At 38.5% G+C, this 21668-nt stretch overlaps 1 protein-coding gene across 1 annotated transcript in view; it reads left to right on the plus strand.

Moving 5' to 3' along the window:
* Positions 1-21668, plus strand: part of LOC113065574 (integrin alpha-5-like) — a 50419-nt gene that overhangs the window by 25208 nt on the left and 3543 nt on the right. Inside the window, exons 13-26 of the mRNA XM_026236920.1 lie at positions 5793-5993; positions 6081-6126; positions 6402-6515; positions 7640-7695; positions 8376-8533; positions 8923-9060; positions 11661-11728; positions 13056-13203; positions 13789-13881; positions 16091-16170; positions 16636-16716; positions 16848-16953; positions 17705-17863; positions 19406-19513. Coding sequence (XP_026092705.1) covers positions 5793-5993; positions 6081-6126; positions 6402-6515; positions 7640-7695; positions 8376-8533; positions 8923-9060; positions 11661-11728; positions 13056-13203; positions 13789-13881; positions 16091-16170; positions 16636-16716; positions 16848-16953; positions 17705-17863; positions 19406-19513 — 1556 coding nt within the window. The remainder of the gene's footprint in view (positions 1-5792; positions 5994-6080; positions 6127-6401; positions 6516-7639; positions 7696-8375; positions 8534-8922; positions 9061-11660; positions 11729-13055; positions 13204-13788; positions 13882-16090; positions 16171-16635; positions 16717-16847; positions 16954-17704; positions 17864-19405; positions 19514-21668) is intronic.

The raw sequence follows: 21668 nt of genomic DNA on the forward strand, positions 1-21668 counted from the left end.
GTCGTTCACCAACCAGGAAGTGAGCAGGTGTCAGTGGCTGTGGCTCGTCAGCTTCATTGTGGACAAAGGTAAGGGGTCTGGAATTCAGTGTAGCTTCTACTTCTGTGAGGAGTGTAGTCATTTCTTCAAAGGTGAGCGATGCTCTTCCTAGCACCTTTCTCAGGCACGTCTTTACAGACCTCACTAGCCTTTCCCAAAATCCACCCCACCAGGCCGCTCGCTCTACGATGAAGCGCCAGCTGATGCCCTTCCCTGAGAAGTATTCCAGCAGTTGTGGATCTTTGATGGCATGCCACAGCTCACTGAGGTCTTGGTTTGCTCTTTTGAAAGTTTTGGCATTGTCTGAATAAATGACCTTGCACAATCCTCTTCTAGAAACAAATCGCTTAAGTGCTAACAGGAAGCTTTCTGTTGACTGACTTGATACAAGCTCCAAATGCACTGCTCTGGTGACTGCACATGTGAACAGAGCAACATAAGCCTTGCATAGCACATGATCATTCTTCACATACAGTGGACCTGCAAAGTCTATACCAGTCACTGCGAATGGAGGGCTCTCTATTATTCTGTCTCGTGGGAGTGGAGCCGTGTCCTGTTGTGCGGGTTTTGCTTTAAATCTTTTGCAAACAGTACATTTTGACAGGATACCCTTTACGAGTTGTCTGCCTCGCAAAATCCAGTGTCTACTTCTTATTTGTACAAGAGTGTCTCTTAGACCAGAATGCATGGTAACTTCATGGTTGTACTGGACCAGCAGCTCACAATATCTGCCTTTGCTAGGTAGAATCCATGGGTGTTTTTCTCTGTAACTGAAGTCTGACTGTTGCAATCTGCCTCCAACACAGAGCAATTCATCAGCATCAAGGAAAGGTTTCAGATCTCTGATTTTGGAATCTGAATTCAGGGTTTTTCCAGCTTTCATCAAACTAATCTCATGACTAAAACTGCAAACTTGTGTCACTTTGGTCCAGTACTTCTCAGCCTCAAACATTTCTTCAGCAGTCAACTCACCTCTTCTCCTTGAGTTTGAACTTGTGTTGTGCACGAACCTCTTAATCCAAGCAGTAACCCGCAATACCCTTTTCAGTTTACTGTACTTCGGTAAATCTAGCACAGGTTCTGTTTCACTTTGGTCACTGCTGCTGCTGAGTTGCACACTGATCTGCTGAACTTGTTTTAGCTCATTAGTCACGTCTTCAACACTCTGATCTTCATCACTTTCCTCAGACAGATTTGGAGTAGTCAGAAATGGGGGTCCTTTCCACCACAGTCCGCTTTCTTTCAGATTAGCTACGGTCTGACCTCTGGTTGGGAGATCTGCTGGATTGGCCTTGCCTTTGCAGTGAAACCACATTGCCGGGTTGGTTAAAGACTGTATTTCAGCTACTCTGTTTGACACAAACTGTTTCCATCTGTAAGCTGGACTGCGAATCCACTGTAGTACGATCATTGAATCTGTCCAAAGGTGAACCTGTTGTAGCTCCATATTCAGAGGCTTTAGCAAGTTGTTTCCTAGTCTTGCTCCAATGACTGCTCCCATCAACTCAAGACGTGGCAGGGACATCTTTTTCAGCGGGGCTACCCTGGACTTTGAAGCAACGAGGCATGTAGACTTTGTTCCATCATCCGCCTCTCGCAGCAAGTATGCAACTGTACTGTAAGCTTTCTCACTTGCGTCACAGAACACATGAAGTTGTTGTGCATCATGCTTGTGCTCAGATTTTATTCCATACCAGCGGGGAATGACTATGTGGTGGATCTGTGGAAGTTCTGAACACCAGCTTTGCCATTCTTTTGCAAGATCTGTAGGCAGCTCCTCATCCCAGCCAAGGCCTCGTATCCACATCTCTTGAAAAAGGCATTTCACCCGCACAGTGAAAGGAGTCAGAAAGCCTATTGGGTCGAATATGCGAGCAGAGAGTTTCAGAACGCTCCTTTTGGTGTTCTCTCTTTTTGCTACAGCGTCCAGCAATGCAGTCAGATCAAAGACGAAATCATCCTTTTCAGTCCTCCACACCAAGCCTAGCACCTTCAGTACAGCTCCTGGTGTCTCTGTCTCTGGCGCAAGCTCATTCATCATCATTTTCCATTTCTCCTTCAACTCTGGACAGTTCGTTGTCCATTTGCAAAGGTCCATGCCAGCTGTGGACATAATCTGTTTGGCATTAGCAGTTATGGAGAAAGCATTCTCTACGTCACTTGCACTTGAGATAAAGTCATCGACATAAAGTGATTCCTTTATTATCTTTACTACCTCAGGAAGTTGGGCTTCATATTTCTTCAAATGTTTTCTCACTGTAGCTGCGAGGAGAAATGGGCTGGGAGATACTCCAAACACCACCCTCGTCATCCGTAGCACACGCAGCTTCTCACCTCTGACTTCATGAGGCAGTGCATCAAGCCAGAGGAATCGCACAGCATCTCGGTCCTTCTCAGCAAGAGAAATTTGCAAGAAAGCCTTTTTGATATCTGCTGTAAATGCAATCGCATGCAGTCTGAACTTGATTAATATACTGAGCAGATCTGGATTCAGGTTAGGACCAGTAAGCAGACAGTCATTAAGTGATGGAGAGTCTGTGTCATGTGATGAGGCATCAAACACTACTCTGAGTTTTGTTGTTACCTTGTCTTCGCGGAGAACAGCATGATGAGGCATATAGTATTTCACAGTGGTCGGAGATGACTCCTCCTCCACTGCATCTTCGACAATGCCCTGCTCAAGGTAATCGTTCACAACTTCATTATATCGGTGACACATCACTACATCTGACTGCAACTTTCTCTTAAGGCCTTCAAATCTTTTCCTTGCTATTCTGTAGTTATCTGGAAGTTCTGGCTTGTCAGGTCGCCACGGCAGTTCAACTTCATATCTTCCATCTTTGTACAGAGTTGTCTTTTCAAACTTGTGAAGAGCCTCCTCATCCTCAGGACTGTCTGTCTGCTTCATGGTGATACCGAGAGACTCTATTTCCCAGAAGGCTTTCAGGCGCTCTGAAACCAGTGTGTCTTCAGTAACTTGTACTTGCATGCAGGCTGAATCAGCAACACTGGACATTTTGACTGGGCCTTGCACTGACCATCCAAAGATGCTCTCAATGGCTACAAGTGCATCTGTAATTCTTTCTACTCGGCCTGACACTATACGCCAGTAGTAATCGGCACCAATCAGCATTGACAACTCTGTATCATAAGTGCCGTCGTCTGTATGATCTGCTAACTGCAAGCCTTTTCGTTCCAGCTCCGCTTGGATGTGCTCACCTGGGATCTTCATCACGGCAGTGCACACTTGGGGTGTCTCGAGTGCTTCTATTTCAATTTTCTGCTCCTTCTTCCAGATGTTCTGCAGAGTTAATTTGACTGTGTTGCGCTTTGCTGTAACTGGTGCTGTAGAGCCAAAAGTATGAAGAGTGACTGTTTCTTGCTTGATCACAGGTAACTTTAAAGCTCTCACTGTGTTTTCACTGATGAAGCTTCTCTGACTGCCTCCATCCAGTAAGCAGCGAATATTTCTACATCCACCAGGTCCTTCTGCACATGCTCTTACAGTCTGCAGAAGCACAGTGTTGTTCTGTTTAGCGGGCTGTATCTTTACTGAATGGGAAGCAAAAGAAGAAACTACATTGTCCTTGTTATCATCAGTGTCAGAATTGCGTGTCTCTCTTCTTTCACATACAGCACTGTGGTGTCGGCTTCCACATACATTACAGCACATTTTAGTCTTACAGAATCTTGCGATGTGCTTTGGCCCAAGACACACAAAGCATCTTCCCATCTTCATCAGTTTGTCCTTTCGTGCAGCAATATCAGTTTCGGGACACAGTTCTGTTTTGTGTGCTGCACTATCACAGAAAAGGCAGTTCTGTATTCTTTGACTGGTGGTTTGCAGCACTGCAGCTGATGGCATGTTGTGTTTTCTGTGCTTCATTTCAAATGATGTGTCTTGTCTTTTAACTGGTTTCTGATAACTTTGACTGTCTCTTGAATTACTTGGCTTAATCAGCTGCATGGTTCTTTCTCTGCTCAGAATCTCTTTCTGCAGGAATTCCATAACTTCTGAGACTTTCCATTCATCGCTGGCTCCTCTCTGTCGACTGTACTGGAGAGTAATGTCATCTGGAATCATCTGTAGCAGAACAGGGCACAACAAGCTGCCATAAGCCTCTGATGCGACACCCAGCGATTCTAAGCTGCGGATATGTACTTCACATTCATCATAAAGTTGTCTCAAAGCAGTGACATCGTTTGATTTCTTTACTGGGCAGAGATTCAGCAGTTTGGTCATATGAGCGTTAACAAGCAGGTCTTTTCTTCCGAACCGATTCTGCAGCAGCTCGATCGCGTGATCATAATTACTGTCTGTTAACATCAGTCCCGCTATTGCCTTTGAAGCAGCGCCGGTTAGGTACGTCTTTAAATAATTGAACTTCTCTGTTTTGCTCAGCGCATCGTTCTTGTGAATAGCGGTTTCAAACTGATTCCAAAAGTCTTGCCACTGACTAATTTCACCGTTAAACTTGTTTATAATCAACTTGGGCAACTTAACTGTTTGTCTGTGCAGCGAGGGCTCTGTGCTGCTCGGTCTGCTACTTTCCCGGTTTCTCTGTATCACTCGGTGCGCGCGTGATTTCGCGGTTATGACTCGCTCTTTATACTCCTCAACATCAGCGATTTCATTCTCCAAATCATCGGTGTCCGTCCCTTCCTCGATTCCAACATCCAATTCCAGCAGCGTTTCCCCCTTTTCAGATAACAGGGCTAACAGTTCACGTAATCGTTCAATGACTGGATCTTCTTTGTCTACCTCTGTTTCGATGTCTTGTAAAAGTCTCGTTGTGGAAGCGCGTACAGCTCTCCGTTTTCTGATTAGTCTTTCAAGTCGCTCCGCCATTTCGGGTCTTGCTTGCTAGTATCCCGGGTTTCGGCACCAAACAATTGTCGTGTCTTCTTCACTTAACAAGCAATAATGAACTCTGACGACTTGAATTAAAACAAAGAACTTGTTTACTGTAGTTTCAGGCAGTTTACAGGGGAATGAATTCTCTTTAGCAGCATATAAAATACGAAGTTCCCTTCTTAGGGAGCTCTCAATCTGAATAGCATTATGGGCAAATGAATTCTTAAAGGGGAACAGCCCAATTAATTACTATATATATCGTTAATGTTCTTATTATTGAAAACAATTAATTAAACATTGTACTAAACATTTATGACTCTCATTAATCTAATTTAAGTTACAACACCCTTATTTATTTTTTCAGATTAGTGTTATTTTGGTGTTTTATTTGGTGTTTTATTTTCTTTATTAATATTTTTAATCAGCTTTTATTTTTAATCATAGTTAAATTTTTAGTACAGGCGTTTTCAAATGGCGGACCAAGATCCGGGTTCGGACCCAGGCTTGGTTCTAACCCGACCGCTAGACAACGAGGGCAACATTTTACCTAGGGATGCACCGATACTGATACTGCTATCGGTATCGGGCCCGATACTGAGCTCCTGTACTCTTTAAAATGCTCCGATACCAAACGCCGATACCACACAGCATGTGATAAGTGCCATATTCAGACAAAGAAACATTGACAACAGAACAACAGACAGCAGAATGGAGTTATTAGAGATTAAGGCTGTCTACAAAGGATGCAATGAATATGTTAAACATTCAGTATAAACGCCTGTATAGCTGATGTGCAGACTTTTAATATCTGCCATTTATCGGTTTTACCTATAACACGAAAGTAAGTAAAAAGTTTTAATATCATTGCACCTCTAATTCTACAGTATTCTCTTAACAGATGTGGCCATCAGTTGTCCGTTTGGTGGGGAAAACAAACAAGGACTGGTGCTCATCTATAACGGACATGCTGGAGGACTCCGGGAAAAGCCCTCTCAGGTGATCGCTGGCCAATGGGCCTCTGCCGCAGCGTCCGCTCTACCTGCCAGCTTTGGGTTCGCCCTTCGTGGAGGCAAAGATCTTGATGAAAATGGCTACCCAGGTGAGAAAACCTAGTCTCTTTAGCTATCATAAACCACCGCTGTTACTGTTGAAATCTAGTCTGATACCACATTTTTTTTCTATGCAGATCTTATTGTTGGCGCATTTGGTGCGGACACTGCAGTTCTTTACAGGTCAGTCACAGACATGATGACTAGAGGAATGGCTGCTGAAAATTCAGCCTTGTCATAACAGGAGATAAATTTAAATTAAATTGCAATAATGTTTTACAGTATTACTATTTTGATCTATTAAATGCAGCCTCAGTGAGCATAAGAGAATGAATTCAATTATTATTTTTTTTTGATTTTACCGATCCCAGTTTATCTTACATAAATTTTAATCCTAAAGCTATTTTAAAAAACGTTGAGTGCAGACTAAATACTTTTGGATGTTATGTCATTTCCAGGTCTCGTCCTATTGTGAACACTAGTGCCACCTTGACTATCTCTCCAACTATGATTAATCCTGAGGAGAAAGTTTGCACCATAAGCCGTGGGAACGAAACCCTGCATGTGTCCTGGTATGTCTGCCATCTTGTATCAGCCAGAATGTATTGCATTCCTGGTTCAAATAGATTTTATTAGTCTGTTTATCCAAATCCTAAACATGTAATAATATGAGAAAATATCCTGGTCTTTCACATTTAACATCATTTAATGGCATTGAAGTACACTTACGTAGGAATTTCAAAAAATCTAATTTAGTAAATCAAGCTTAATTCATTACAGCCACAGTCAGGCTTTGTATGTCAGGCTGGAGGGTGTGAAAGGGTGTAGTTATGCTGTCAGTGAAGGCTTTTCCCAATGGTTTGGACATGCTATGCTGGTTGTGAGTGAGCCAAGGTGGCGAAAAGCATGAAATGCCCCTTCTCCCACCTCCATGACGTGCATTATTGAAATATGCATCTGTGGAGGGAAAGGAAACTCCGTTGGACTGGTCTCTCTTTCACGTGAAATGTCTGTGTTTCCGCCTGTTCTCTCTCACTTTTTTTTTTATTTATGTATTTTTTTTTTTTACAGGGAAGGTTTGTATACGCATGTGTTGATTATAAGTTGTTGCCTAGACACAGAAGCTTTTGGAAGAAATTTGAGAGGGGGGGGGGGCTATGGCTTTTAATGAGATATTGTTTAGTGGTGGAACACAGCTGGGAAACATCAGGACGCACTGAGCTGCACATGCATGTGAGCACACACACACATACACACACACACACACACACACACACACACTGTTTATTGTATATGTATTGAATACTTCCTTTTCTCTTGTTTCTTTTTCATAAGTTTCTTTTTTTTTTGGAAACTTTTCACCTTATTATGGAATAAGATTCCATTATATTGCTATTTTGACTATATTTTTAATCAAAGAAATGGTAGCCTTGGTGAACGGAAGAGACGTCTTTTTTAAGAAACTTTTGAACAGGTGTGAACATTACATCAGTTTCCAGCACAGACAATCCATAACTGTGTTGTGTGATCCATTATTCTGGAGTCATCCTTCCTTCAAGCTGTCAAGCGTTATAGCCTGAGGAAACAATAATAGCAAATATTTCATAGCCAAAGAGATGCAACCAATGTGTTTTTAATGTGTCATTGTAATGAATCCACTTCATCTCTCATCATTTGTCTGCTCTGCTTCTTACAGTGTCAACCTGAGCTTTTGCCTCTCAGCCAGTGGGAAGCACCTACCAAATCATCTCGGTGAGCCACATCAGCTCTTCTTTACCCACTTATTGATCCAAAGTCATCTAAAATAGTTATCTTTTTTAAATAAGCAACCACCCAGAACAGTAGTCATGCCATAACAATTACCTACAACTACCACGCAATGTGGCGAACAGATATTCTTGGACTTATTTTTAATTAATTTCCCTCACAGCCTAAAATAAATGTTTTTTTTTTTTTGTTTTGGCATCTAACAGAGCCTTCATGTTTCCCCATCCGTCCATAAGCCTTTCTTTGTCCATACATAACCTTTACAATGTATTTATTCAGTAATGAGTTCCCTCTATTCCCCCCGGGCTAATGACATCACCACATGCACTAGACTATGTGCAAAGAAAAACACCTACTGCACAGGCTCTGATAACTGAGCACAGGAGCACAACATGCACCAGAACAGCATGCCTTTTCATCAAAAGCATTATGGCTTTTTTATAGTCATTATCTTTAGCTGTTTGATAATAATAAAAACGCAATGTTTGGAAGAAGTCTTCACTGTTGCCAAAGCATGAAGTTCTGATCTGCCCAATAGGCTTTGAGATTTAGTGCTGTGTCAGTTTGGCTTCGTCTTGAACTTGTATGCCGGAGCCAACTAAAGGCATTGTGTCTGAAACATTGCTAAATATATATTATAATGGGTGTGTGTGTGTGTGTTGTAGAGTTTAACGTTGAAGTTCAGCTGGACCGTCTGAAGAGGCAGCAGAAAGCGGCCGTCCGGAGAGCTCTGTTTCTAGAAACCCACCTTCCCTCTCTGCTCCGGACTCTGACTGTGCCAAATGGAGCCAGAGTCTGCAGTGACACCAAGATCTACTTGCGGGTGAGTTTGACCCCAGTTTAGCTACAAAACTTTGTAAAGCGGGACATTAATAGTGCACTCAATAGCAGGGTTGTGGATTTGAGTCGTATGACTTGGATTGAGTTGTGACTTGCAACTCGACGTTGACAATAATGACTCTACTTCGGAAAACAATGCAAAGAATTAGGGCTTTCATGTGACTTGCAAAACAATTGCTTGGTCCCACCTCTGCTAAATAGTATATACAGTGTATAAAAGTCGGATATTACATTTCTTAGTGTTAAAAGTTAAGATAAGTGTTGCAATAGATGCCAAAAATGCAGCAACGGAATAAGAATATCATTACGTCCTGCTTTCAGACCTTTCTCACAAACTCCCACTCTGTTTTTTTTTTCTCTGTTGGAGTGTAGAATGAGAAGGACTTCAGGGATAAGCTGTCACCTATCTTCGTTGCGCTCAACTTCAGCCTGAACCCTCAAGCCGCGGCAGACAGATACGGTCTCCGGCCCATCCTCAACTACCAAACAGCAGAGCTCATCGAACAGAAAGTACATACATCTAATGCTGCAGATATCCCACAATGCTTTATTTATTTATTTCTGCTGCTTTATGAAGAGATTTTCAAAACATACATCTGGGGTGTTCTCATTTGAGAGATGAAGGAAATGTGTAGTGTGTGTACGGCAGATCACTTTTCACTGTCCCACCAGGAGTAGCTTTCTGGACTTTATGGAAGCTCCCCTGTAGAGGTGTTTGTGGGTATAGAGGGTAAATAGATTTCAGTTTTTTTTCTGGGCAGGTTCTCACAGGCCTTATGACGTCTGTTAAGCTTTAAGTTTTTGGGTGGTAGCTTTCTCTCAGTAGTTATTGAGACCGTGCTGACCATATGAAAAATCATTCTGAACCGAGGTCTTGGAAATATTGCAGATGTAACGATCTTCAAAACTTTCACTTATTCAAGCCAAAAAACTAACTGGAAGCCCTTTTATTCATGATAAATGAGTGTTCTTTATAAAGGAAGGGAAAATCACTTAAAAGTCTAATTGTTTTTAAATGTCTAATTTAAAAATCATTTAAAAACACATGTGCCAAATTTTTAGAAATTACCTGTTCACATTGGTTTTATATTGTTTAAATATATTTATTATTATTATTAAAGTAACTTATTTATTTTTTTGCTATAGTGTGTATGTGTGTATATATATATATATATATATATATATATATATATATATATATATTTGTGTGAATATAAAAAATTTTCTTAGAATAATTAAAAATGTTAATGTAATTATATACTATCCTATACATATTATATAAATAAGTGTTTGAGTAAGTCATAATGATAACAACACAATATTTTTATGTGTTACACAATATATTTGATATAGGTACAAACATCACATAAATATACACATATTGAAAGCAAATTATAACAATAATGAAAAATAATTGTATTATTATTTAAATTATATTCTAATAAAAAAATTATTTTGTCAAACTTCAAAGACCTTTCTTTTTAAAGAATAAGTGGAAAAAAATAATGAATGTGGGGGAAAATAAGCTTACACGTGATCTTTATTTTCAAGGGACTATGTGAGTCTCCGTATTCATTTAGTCTATAGATTGAGATGTTTTGGAGCTCCTTTTATAAATGTTTGGAGTGATCCTGCCTGACGCCCTCCAGTTTGTTGACTCAATCATGCTGTCTTCAGACCTTTACAATTCTGTAAACACTTTATGGGGTTTTAGTTGTGGATCAGTTTGGTCATATGCACATGTGAGCTTCTCTTTGATCTCTGCTTGGGCTTCTAATTGTTTGGTTGCTCCAGTGATCCCAAACAACCCTCTTCAGGAGGTTCGGGGCAGCCCGATACAGATCTATGGAAAGGGCTGGCTGGCTGCCCTCATCGGTTGTAATTAGAGCTCAGCAACTGCTGATTACAGGGAAGACACTTTGCTCTTTCTAATCTACCCATTCTATTTTCTTATCATCATGTTGCATCATTCTCGCACATGTTGCAAATAGTGTTAGGTTGTAGCAATTAACCGCGGCACCACTTCCCCATTTCTTTATGTTTAAAAGTCCTTCATAAATTGTAAAAAGATTCTTTCTCATAGAGTGTGCTTTATGTTTTATGTGTATATATAAATTTGTATATGTGTGGTGAGAGAGGGGTGGTGCCGAGTGCTGTTAGCATGCGGTTCAGGGTCGGCAGCCTTTGATGTGGATGTTTGTGGCAGATAGAACAGCCTTCTGGTACAACCATAGCTCTTTATCCCTTCAAGTGAGCTCTGTATGTTTTTTTTGAAGCCTGTACACATCTGCTATTCAAACCAGTTTTAATTCAGCAGTTTACTAATCTAAAACGTTGCATTTTGTAGGCTGAGAGGTCTTAACCTGTGTAAATGGTAATGTTTATATTCATTTTGTACGATGGTGTATTAGGCGTCAATAATCTCTGACTATTACATGGTCATGCACTAATACTTGACATAACTGAATGCACTGTTGATAATGTTTGTTGTTTACAAATATCTTACGAGTGCTTTGGTTGGATTTTTGAAAAAAGCTGTTTCAGTGGAGTTTGTAAATAGTTTCATAGTTTAAGTAGGGTTGAAATTTCATAGGAATTTGTAAGTATGTAAAGGTTTATTGGATTTTTTTCTGTGTGAAGTGCCTAGAGATGTTTAGTTGAGATGCTGGTTCTGGGAAGTGTGTCTAAATGTATGCTTATCAGGGCAATGACACCTTAGGTGGTATCAATCATATGAAAAAAAAGAAAAGAGAATCTGACACTTTTTTTTTTTTTTTTTTTTTTTTTTTTTAGATCACAATGCTCTTAAATGAATGGCTAACTTATTGTGTTTTTGTTTGTTTGTTTATACATTTAATTTCTCAAATATTTTGAATTATTATTATTTTTTTTTTTTTCAAAAAGAAATAACATTTATTGTTATAGATCATGCCAAATTTCTAATGCTTTTCTTTTCATACATTTAAGCCTCTCAACAGTTTATAAAAACACTATTGTCAGGCATTGCATTTTTTAAGTATTATGAAATAAATTTATAGATCTGGAAACATTACCTTCAGGTAATCGTAATCTCATAATTTAACTTAATGTTTTTCTGGCTTGTGTTCTAGGCCCAGATTTTATTGGACTGTGGAGAGGACAACATCTGCGTCCCTGACCTGAAACTCTCTGTGCAAGGGTAAGATGATTGGCAAGGAATGCAAAAAAGAAATAAAAGCCTGGGGTTTAGTCTGCTTGTTGCAAAGTTTGCAGCAAAGTCATGGATTAAGTAAAACTATTTTAGGCATTAAAATGAGTAATGGCTATTCCAGCTACTGTTTAGATGAGATATTTGGATAAATATACAGCTTTTTACAAAGTCTGAAAAAGATTGTTCCCAGGTGAGATTAGTGGCACACACACACACACACACATGCATAGATACACAGGAAAAAAAACAGGAAGGAGGGCTATACAACAGGTGCTGGGATTGGCAGACTTTGCTTGTGGAAAAAAAAACTGCTTCATGAAGCAGATAATTTTGGAAAATTTGGGGGTTGGAAAACAACTGTGGCCCCCTTTTCCCTGCAGTTACAACTGCAAATCCATGCAGTTGATTTGTAAAATCTGTGAGTATTTTCTCTTTCTTTTATTCACAGACTTGTTTTTCAGTTGTTGTTCTTCGACTGCAAAAAATATGCCTTACCAAAAACCTTACAGATTTGTGGCGTTTGTTTTAGGTCACATATTTATTAAACTGTGGAGGGCATTAATTATCTCCACAGAGTCTTTGGATTTTCTTGCCATCCAACAACAGAGGGAATAGTGTGTCTTGGAAAGTGATTATTAGAACTTACCGGTGTTGATTGGATCATGGGATTTATTTTGAGTAGCCATTGAATGCAAATCATGACCTCCATGCGACATGAACCCAACCTCATATGTGCCATCATGAAAAAGTGCAGCAAGCACTGGCTTCCACATAGGTTTGAGTTCCCCACCAGCCGAGTGCCAGCGTTTGAATTCTGTGCATGCTGCTTCCCCAGTATGGCTTTACGAGGCCAGGCGTTAATTGGAAGCGTCTGTGTGGCCCTCGCATGGAATTTCTCAATGTGTCTGAGATGTAGAGAGAAAAGAAAGTGGGAAGGGAACATGAAGGAATAGAAAAAAGTGAACCTTGCGTCATGTTTCACAGTCTTTGTCATTGCATGTTGAACTTTATAGCTACAAAGGAAATTAGGGGTTTTTAATAGGAAATGTGTGCACAATGCAGGAGGAAGGGTTTCCTGTTGAAAAGATCTTAGTGACATATTACTGCTAGGTCAATATCCTGTGTGCTTAATACTTTAGAGTTAGTATAAAAACTACTACACAGGTTTTAGTGGTGTTTGTTAATGCATTGACTTAAACATTGTTTGTGTCTGAAAGTACAATTTGTATATTTGCTCTTGAGTCTTGACCCTGTAGAAAGTAAATTAGCCACCAATGGAAAAGTTTTATGTTTTGTTCTCTGTTTTGTTCCGCAGGGACAGGAAGGAAGTGTACATTGGCGATGACAACTCTCTGACATTGACTTTCAACGCAAAGAACGATGGCGGTGGAGCGTATGAAGCCGAACTGTATGTGGTCTTGCCACCAGAGGCCGACTACAGCGGGATAGCCCGCAATAACGAGGTGAGATATGGAGACCCTCCCTCTAGGCGCTGCCCATTACACTAACTCCTACATGTGTTCAGCATTTCAGCTGAGAAAGACAATTTGTTCTGTTACTTTGATACTCAAGAGAAGATTTTTTTTTTTTTTTAATGGAGACATGTGATGAGAAATCCTGTAGTGAGGCAAAACTTGTCAGCGTTTGGCATTTGAATGTAGTGGTTTAGGGGTCCATGGAAATTTAAAAGAAAAAAATATAAATTTTCTGTTTAAATTATATAAAATTTTACAAAATATTTGTATTATTATGAAAAATTAGAATAATAGTTTTGCTTCAAATTAATATCATAATAAATTCATAATAATAATATGATAATAATATTTTTTTCTTTAGAACAATGACAATGTAGAAATCTATTATTATTATTATTATTATTATTATTACCATAAGGCTGTGTAAGGATAATTTAGATAAAAAATGTAGCATTCAGCAAAAGTACCACAACTGGTCTGAGCAGGTCAAGACATGAGTCAGGGGTATGAGTTATCATTCTGTGTGTGTGTTTCCCGAAGTTTACTGGTCTTTTTATCTGTTTCTCTGGACAGAGTCTGGCCCAATTGACCTGCAGTTATGAGATGGAAAATCAGACCCGCTACCTCAGCTGTGACCTGGGCAACCCCATGAAATCGGGCACCAGCGTAAGCACCTAACACTCCACACACACTTTTATCAAGTGCAGTAGATTCTTAGTGCTTAGTGCTTAATGCTTTTATAGCATTTTATATCTTAAAAAAAAAAGTGGTCAACCGATATTTTGCCAATGCCGATATATCGGCCGATATTTGGCATTTTTCAAATATCAGCATCAGCTGATAAGTTTTTCTGTTTGGCCGATGTGTTTGAGGTTGGATTTTTTATTTTGATGGCGTTGAGAGCGGCTCACATTCCCCTTGTTTACTGTCTTTGTTAACAGTTCTATCTAATACAGATATGTCTAAATAAATAAAATGGTAATGTATACAGAAATTATTATAATGATTGCTTTTATATTATCAGTTATAGGCATTATTTTACATTATTTTATTTTCTTGTTGCCGTCAGCAAAAAGCATATACGCATTTTATATAATTTAAACAAATTATATTATTTAAAAATATAATATTTATTTTCACAAATCTTGTGGTGTGCATTTTTATCCAGCATGATCGCGTGTTCTCTGCGTGATTCTTAGTCGTGTGAATTGAATGCTTTAAACTATAAACTTGTGATTTCAAATTATGCTGCACTTTATACATTTGCCCACTACCATATTCATTTCATTTTCATTGTGGGCTGTATGTAAAATGAGTGTTACCCTGTCTTTATTTGAAAAAATGCACACAAACTTCCCAGAATACTGAGTTCTGTGTTGGTTATGGTAGTAACTTTTTAATGAAATATTTATTTATTTGGGAAAAATACTTTATCTAAAGTATAAGTATATTTATTTTACACAATTATTTTTAAATCATTGTCAAATTATTTAACATTTCGTAACTACTATTATTATTATTATTATTATTATTATTATTAATAATAATAAATACAACACAAAATTATATCGGCTTCATATTGGCTATCAGCCCCCTTGGTATCGGCATCAGCTGTCAAAAAAAACAAATATCGATCGACCACTATTAAAAAACTATGATTTGAAGAGGAATGGAAATGAGTAGAATCTCATGGAAAGTATATTTCTATAGTGAATTTCTATCTGCCGATCTATTGATTTATTGTTATCATATATGTAGTTATAGTTTTGCTTAACTCTTAGATTTAAAATGGACTAGAAATTGCTTTTTGTGTGTGCAGTCTTTATAAAACAATTTATTTTATCCAGTTATCCTTTTCCAGTATTCACAAACACCTGGAAAATGTTAGTTAGTCTGGGGGGTTTGTTGAGAGCGGTTTTGGATCATGTTTGGACAAGCAGGAAGTCCCCCCCAGTGATGCAGGAAGTGATAGTAATTTTGGCTGTACCCCTTTAGAGAGTGGAGTTCCCCTCTCCAAAATGCCACTGTGTGGAGGTGTAGGGACCTTTGGCTTTTAAATGTGTCTGCAGAGATGGAGTATAATTGCCTGTTCAAACTGTTACCTGTCTATGTCCTTCTAGACCCCGTTCCTTTTTTTAGTTGATGTAACGCTGTTCTCATTAGTTTTATTCAGAAATATTATTATTAATGCTATTTTAGCTAATTATTTTTGGATTCCAGGACCACCAAAGAGGTTCCTTGTAACAACTGGCATGTATGTGTAATTTTATCTCATGCAATGAGAAATTCAGGAAGTCACACCCACCCCCATGCACACGGGTATGGACACCCACACCCAAATTCTCACACACTGAGTTGAGGGAAAATGAAAGCTGTTCATATAGGGTCTTATTGCTAGAGTTTGTGTGAATGCACTGTAAGCATAAAACCACAAATATAAAAGGGAGGCTAGAACTCCCATGCAGCCTTGGGTTGGGTAGGGGACTTGAGCATTTTAGGGCATTTACTGAGTGGAGGGCTATTGACCATGCATCTTAACATGACATCACTGAGATGAATGAGAGATACATTTAAGTGTTTCTACTCATGTTTTTTTGGATGGAATACAGGAAAGGAACATTCCACCAATTTTCCATTCTGTTACTATGGCAGTGCATTATGGGGGATTTGTGTGTTGTAGAGTTTCTCTGGTGTAATTAACGGAAAGCTGAAATTCAGTATTGTGGCATTACTAATATTGTTGGCTCCTTTATGAGAAATTGCTTGTATTTCTGTCATAATGGGGGTGTTTGAATGAATGAAATATGCAAGTATATGTATTTCTAGGAAGTGAGTTTGGATTTATTTTAAATAATTTATTTTGTTTTGTTTTCAGGTATGGGCTGGACTGCGATTCACCGTACCACGTCTCAAGGACACACACAAATTTGTGCAGTTTGACCTACAGATACGTAGGTATGAAACTTGAAACCAATGCACACAGCGTTAATGTGTTTTTTTATTTATTTTATTTTTTTACTTGAGTGTCTTTAAAAATAAAATAAACATTCACACTATCTATAGACATTAACTATATGTAGCAAACATTAATAACTGTTTAGTACTTTTGCATAGAAAACACGTCATAGTTTGATTTGGGATTTTTTTCCATTTTTACAAATAAGAAATATATAAAAAGGAAATATTATATAAAGAAATAAACTTTTTTTATTTTTATTTGATTGCCTATACAAAATTGAATGATTTGTGTAATTAAATATGTGTTTCATATTGGCCATAATATGCATTTTTAATTATAAGTGAGACTATTATGATCCCTGATATTTCATGCATCTTAAATATATGGTTAGGTTAGTTGCAAATGCCCTTAAAGAGGCTTTAGTATGCTCTTTAAAAAGCTCTCCATCTCTCCGTCTGCAGTAAGAATGAGAATAACTCCCAGAGTGAAGTGGTTCCCTACAAATTGGAGGTGGTGGTCCGGTCAGATGTTATTCTACACGGGTGAGTTCAGATGCAGAACCCATTTATAAACACTTCACAAGACCACAGCTCTTCTGGAACTCTCACTTGGAAGCTCTCCCTGTTCCTTCACTTTTTCATTTCCCTATCTCTCTTTATCTCTCATTTTACAGTGTCTCCCGACCAGACAAGGTCTTCTTTCCTCCTCCGAACTGGAAGGTGACCAAGAATGTGATCGTTGAACAGGATGTCGGACCCTCCGTCAAGCACACTTACGAGGTAAAGACCTTGTTTTGAGTTGTTCAGTTGGACTTGAAGTCAGAGCGGACTGTCATTGATAGGAATCCATAGTTAAAGCTATCTATTCCTGTGGTGTGATTATGGGATGTATGGTTTTGCCTAGCAACTAGCAGTTAAAGTTTGCAATGTTTTAAATATTTTTTAAGCTAAAGACGTTTTCATGAACTGCTTGTTAAAAATTAATTAATTATTTAAACTTTTTACCAGCAAAATTAAATAGACTGTCAATGCAACACCGTAGAAGGTCAAAAGTTGTTTCTTCACTGAAAACGTGTTTGTATGCAATTCATAATTGTACAATCAGAGATATTTTATTTTATATTAAAAGTAATTTTATGTTATGAAATGAACACAGAAGTCACTAAGTCCATCAGTCAGTTAAGCTAATTTCTGCAGTTTGGTTTGTTTATATGACACATACTTTCTGTTAGGGTTTTGCTGATGAGTCACACTAAACTTGCACATGGAGAGGTTGTCATGGAGAATCTCCAAAAGTTACACAGAGGTCCTGAAATAGCACAAGGCATCAAGCCAAACTTTTATGATGACCAGAAAGTACCGAAACACCTTTAGCAGCACAACTTCATCTTGTGGTTGTGATGGCATACTATGTCATCGTGAAAATGACAAAGCAGCAAACCTTGTTTTTAAATTGAAGTGGTTGAGAGAATTATGATATAACATACTCTTGACTCATATCTCTCTTTCTTTGTCCGTTTCTCTTTCTCAGTTGGTGAACAACGGGCCGAGCCGCATCAGTCACACTCTACTGCAGCTCCAATGCCCCATGATGCTTCAAAGGAGCAGGTTCATTTACCCGGTGGAGGTCACGACGGAGGGCCCTGTTAACTGCACCACCCACAACATAGTCAACCCTTTGAACCTCACGGTAAGAAGCTGTGGGTTAACTGCAGGGCAGAGATTTAATCAGGGTGCAAACTGACAAAATAATTAAGACGTGGGTTCTTTCTGTCATTATGGTCACAACTTTGATCTGTCTTCTTTTAAAGCACCGTTTATGGGTGAACCTGCCTGGGTCATATTCCACCCATAATGAAGAAAAAAGACTTGAATTTGATATAATGTATATTACCATATAAATATCATAACATTTAAATGAATAATATCTTATTTTGTAAGGATTTATATTCCATGGTAGTATTCTTTTGTGCTAATATTAATCAAATGAAGTATTATAAAAAATATTTTTACATAAAAAAAAAAAATAAATAAATATATATATATATATATATATATATATATATATATATATATTATTTTTTTTTTATGATGACCATTTTATATAAATAAAATAACTACATTAAAATGTCCGAGCACATTATAATTATGACAATTTCGAAGAGGAAATGTGCCGAGTTGTAATGAAAATAACTTTATTTAAAGAGCCTGGATTGAATTAAAATCAGCTTAGTTCTGTTCAGTAAAAAACATATATAGCTGAAAAATTACCCGGACATATTCTTGATAGGTTGTTTGAAATGTATTCTTATAGGGATGTGAAACTATTTTAATTTCTGCTGTTAAGACATTAGAGATGGGAGAGTCGGGCAGTCATGTGAGGAGAGAACAGATGTCCATCAGAACAACATGGGCATCATTAAAAGCAGCAGAGCTTGTTGATGACAAGCTCAAATTAAACTTAAGGGATATGCGCTGTCAGTTACACCCAGTTTGTCCCATACAGTCACATACATGTGTCCAACACATGCACACACCACCAATCCATCCATATTAGCTAATATGTCCTTTCTAAGAGCCCTTCCTGTCACTCATACAGCCCCACCCAGAGGCCCTAAACCAGCCTTTGATCCTCTCATCTCACTCTGCTCCCCTTCATGCTTCACGTCCCATTGCTATCTATATAAACACAGCCATCAGCTCAATCAGAGCTCTTTTTGAAAGACCCCTCTATAGCATCTTTCTCACTCTGGGGTGATACAAATGATATGAAAAAAGGGTGGGTCATGTGTTATAATAGAATAATGAATCTTATAAAAACGAATGATTATTCTATAAGTTAGAGTGGTTTGTGTACCTCTGTCTCTCTCTTTTGGGCCCCTCACCAAATCTGGATGATTCGTAACACAAAACTGCTGTTACATCTGGGATTGTGCAGAATTTCTTCCCCGAGTGGTTGTTTGTTCCTTTTCTCATGCCGTTTAGGGCGTTTCTTGGTTTTGACGAGTGTATGGTTCTGGACAATGGAGAAGTTGCGTAAAATTCGGACATCTGTTGCAAAATGCCCCTTGTGTCCCACACGATGTATCCTTCCCATTGAGCTCACGGCCGAATGTCTGTGAGTCAGAGGGCGTCAGTACAGACTGAACTGTGATGTAAGAGTCCACAGTGTCCAAAAGGGCTGTGAGTTTCCACTTCATGTTCTGTTCTCTTTTCTTCTCTTTCTCTGTAGCTCCAGCAGTCTTCTACCGAGCAGCCTCCTTTACGAGATCCGGCGCACAAACACCACATTGAGAAGAGGGAAACGCACAAGGGCGAGCAGTCTCAGCTGACCAATCTGGTGAGATTTCTTTAAAGTGAAGAAAGAAAGTCACAATGCACAAAGAAAGTGAGCTAAACACTCACTCTGTTCTGAGAATTAATGAGCTGTCTACATATGGACAAATGAAATAAAACCTCAAAAGTGAGTGATTTAGGCAGCATCTTAAATACCCAATTAGCTGATTCCAATACAGTTTTAAGGTTACCATGTTGCTAAGTGGAAAACCCTGCTAAAAACATCTTAAACTAGCATAAACTGGTCTGCTGGTCAACTAGCTGGTCTTCAGGCTGGTCTGTTGGCTGCTTTTAGGGTGGTTTTGGACACTTGTCAGATGGTCAGGCTGTTAACTCCAGCTCGGCCATGCTGAGAGACCGTCTTAAAGCAGCTAAGACCAGCAAACCAGCCTAGTTTGGTTTAAGTAGGGCTTTACAGCTAAGGGGAAACTCTAATGTGCAAAAACCATGCGTACCCCACACAAGTACTGGTTAAAATGGTCAATATGAATGGGGAAAATTCAATTTCAATGCTTTTGCTTTCATTCACAAGAAGGTGAAAGTGATCTTCCAAGAAAGTTTTCAATTCTGTTTCAAAAACTGGCGATGTAAATAATATTGGGAAGGAAAGGTGTATTTAATCACTTTTGTGTTCCCCTGAGAAACGTTTGTGAGCAAATACAAAACTGGTAATGGAAATTATATGAAGCTTTTATGAGCAAACAAAGTTTCTTGTGGGAACGGAGAAGTTTCACAATGAATGCAAAGTTTCTCAGGGGGAATGAAAAAGTTGAATTCAATCTATTTTTTGGTGGTAAAATTATGACATAAATGCATTCTGGGATTACATTCACCTTGAAGGACACACACGATGCTTCCTTTTGAATTTGTCCAAAACTGAATCATTATGATTTGTACCTTTTGGAACAGGCTTTGCATCCAGAATGCCTTGCCTGCTGATGATGCCTTAAAAGTGTTCTAGGTAGGCTGCTCACTAGGTTTCATCTAACTGAGCATTCTCAGGACCTCAGGTGACATAAGACCTTTCGTTCACTACTGTAGTAACTCAGAAGGTCAAGTCATACAGGGTCAAAGATCTGCTGTGACTGATTGGCTGCCATTAAAGATGTTTTGCTTGGTTGGTTTAGATGTATGTGTGTTTTTGTGTGCATGGCAATGTGATAGAACATGAATGACCTCATTACTCTCCAAAGTGACGGGTCTGCTGATTGTGTCGTCCAGCTGTAGGTAGCTTGCTCTGTACCTGACCAAATGAAAGAGGGCTTTGTCACCAGTTGTGTTCAGTCGCCAACATTTATCATCTCTTGCTTGATGACATGTTCCTAGAGGCCAATTTATTTCTTTGGCCTGCTACCATGTGCTTATTTTTATGTGGGAGAACAGGAGTCTTCGTTGACATGACTTCGAATACTACGAGATAAAAATTTATTGAAGCAAACTTGACGAAGATTATTATATTATATTATATTATATTATATTATATTATATTATATTATATTATATTATATTATATTATATTATATTATTGGCAAATAGTTTTCTTGTTTTTACCATTCAGATATCATTCAGTAATATTAAATGAGCACAACATGTTTAATGAGTATTTACATTAAATTAGACTTTGTGTCCGTATCAAATTGAATCGATTAGAAAACAAAAAAAAAGTTAAAGTAATGTCTGTTTTAAATAACTTTTGTGAAAATAACATGACAGTATGGGTGAAATGTTCCATTGTCGTAACACGTTTTTTATGTAAAGATTTGAAACAGCATACTTATTCTGACATGTAATTTTTAAAATTGCATAAAATAATGTTATCATAATTAATTCCATGTAGCACTACTCCTAATGAAATGAATGTACAGGGATCTGATGAGGAATGTGGTAATGTACCAGAGCTAAATGTTAATGTGTCAGATGGTCAGAATCTGGCTTTAGGCAACTGTAGGCAAGATTTTACAGTCCTGTGACTCTACCAGTGAATTCCCACTAATTTAAAGCAGTTGATGCACAACGTTAACATTAGGTCTTTTGTCATCGCCATTGGCTCGTGACGCGAATATCTGTCTCATGGTCTCATCTCTCCATCCGGAACGTCGCTTTCATAATTATTTTGAGGTTGTTAATTAACGCATGTGTCCCACATGACAGGCAGGCAT

The sequence above is a fragment of the Carassius auratus genome, chromosome 48, assembly GCF_003368295.1.
Source record: "Carassius auratus strain Wakin chromosome 48, ASM336829v1, whole genome shotgun sequence".
Lineage (NCBI taxonomy): Eukaryota > Metazoa > Chordata > Actinopteri > Cypriniformes > Cyprinidae > Carassius > Carassius auratus.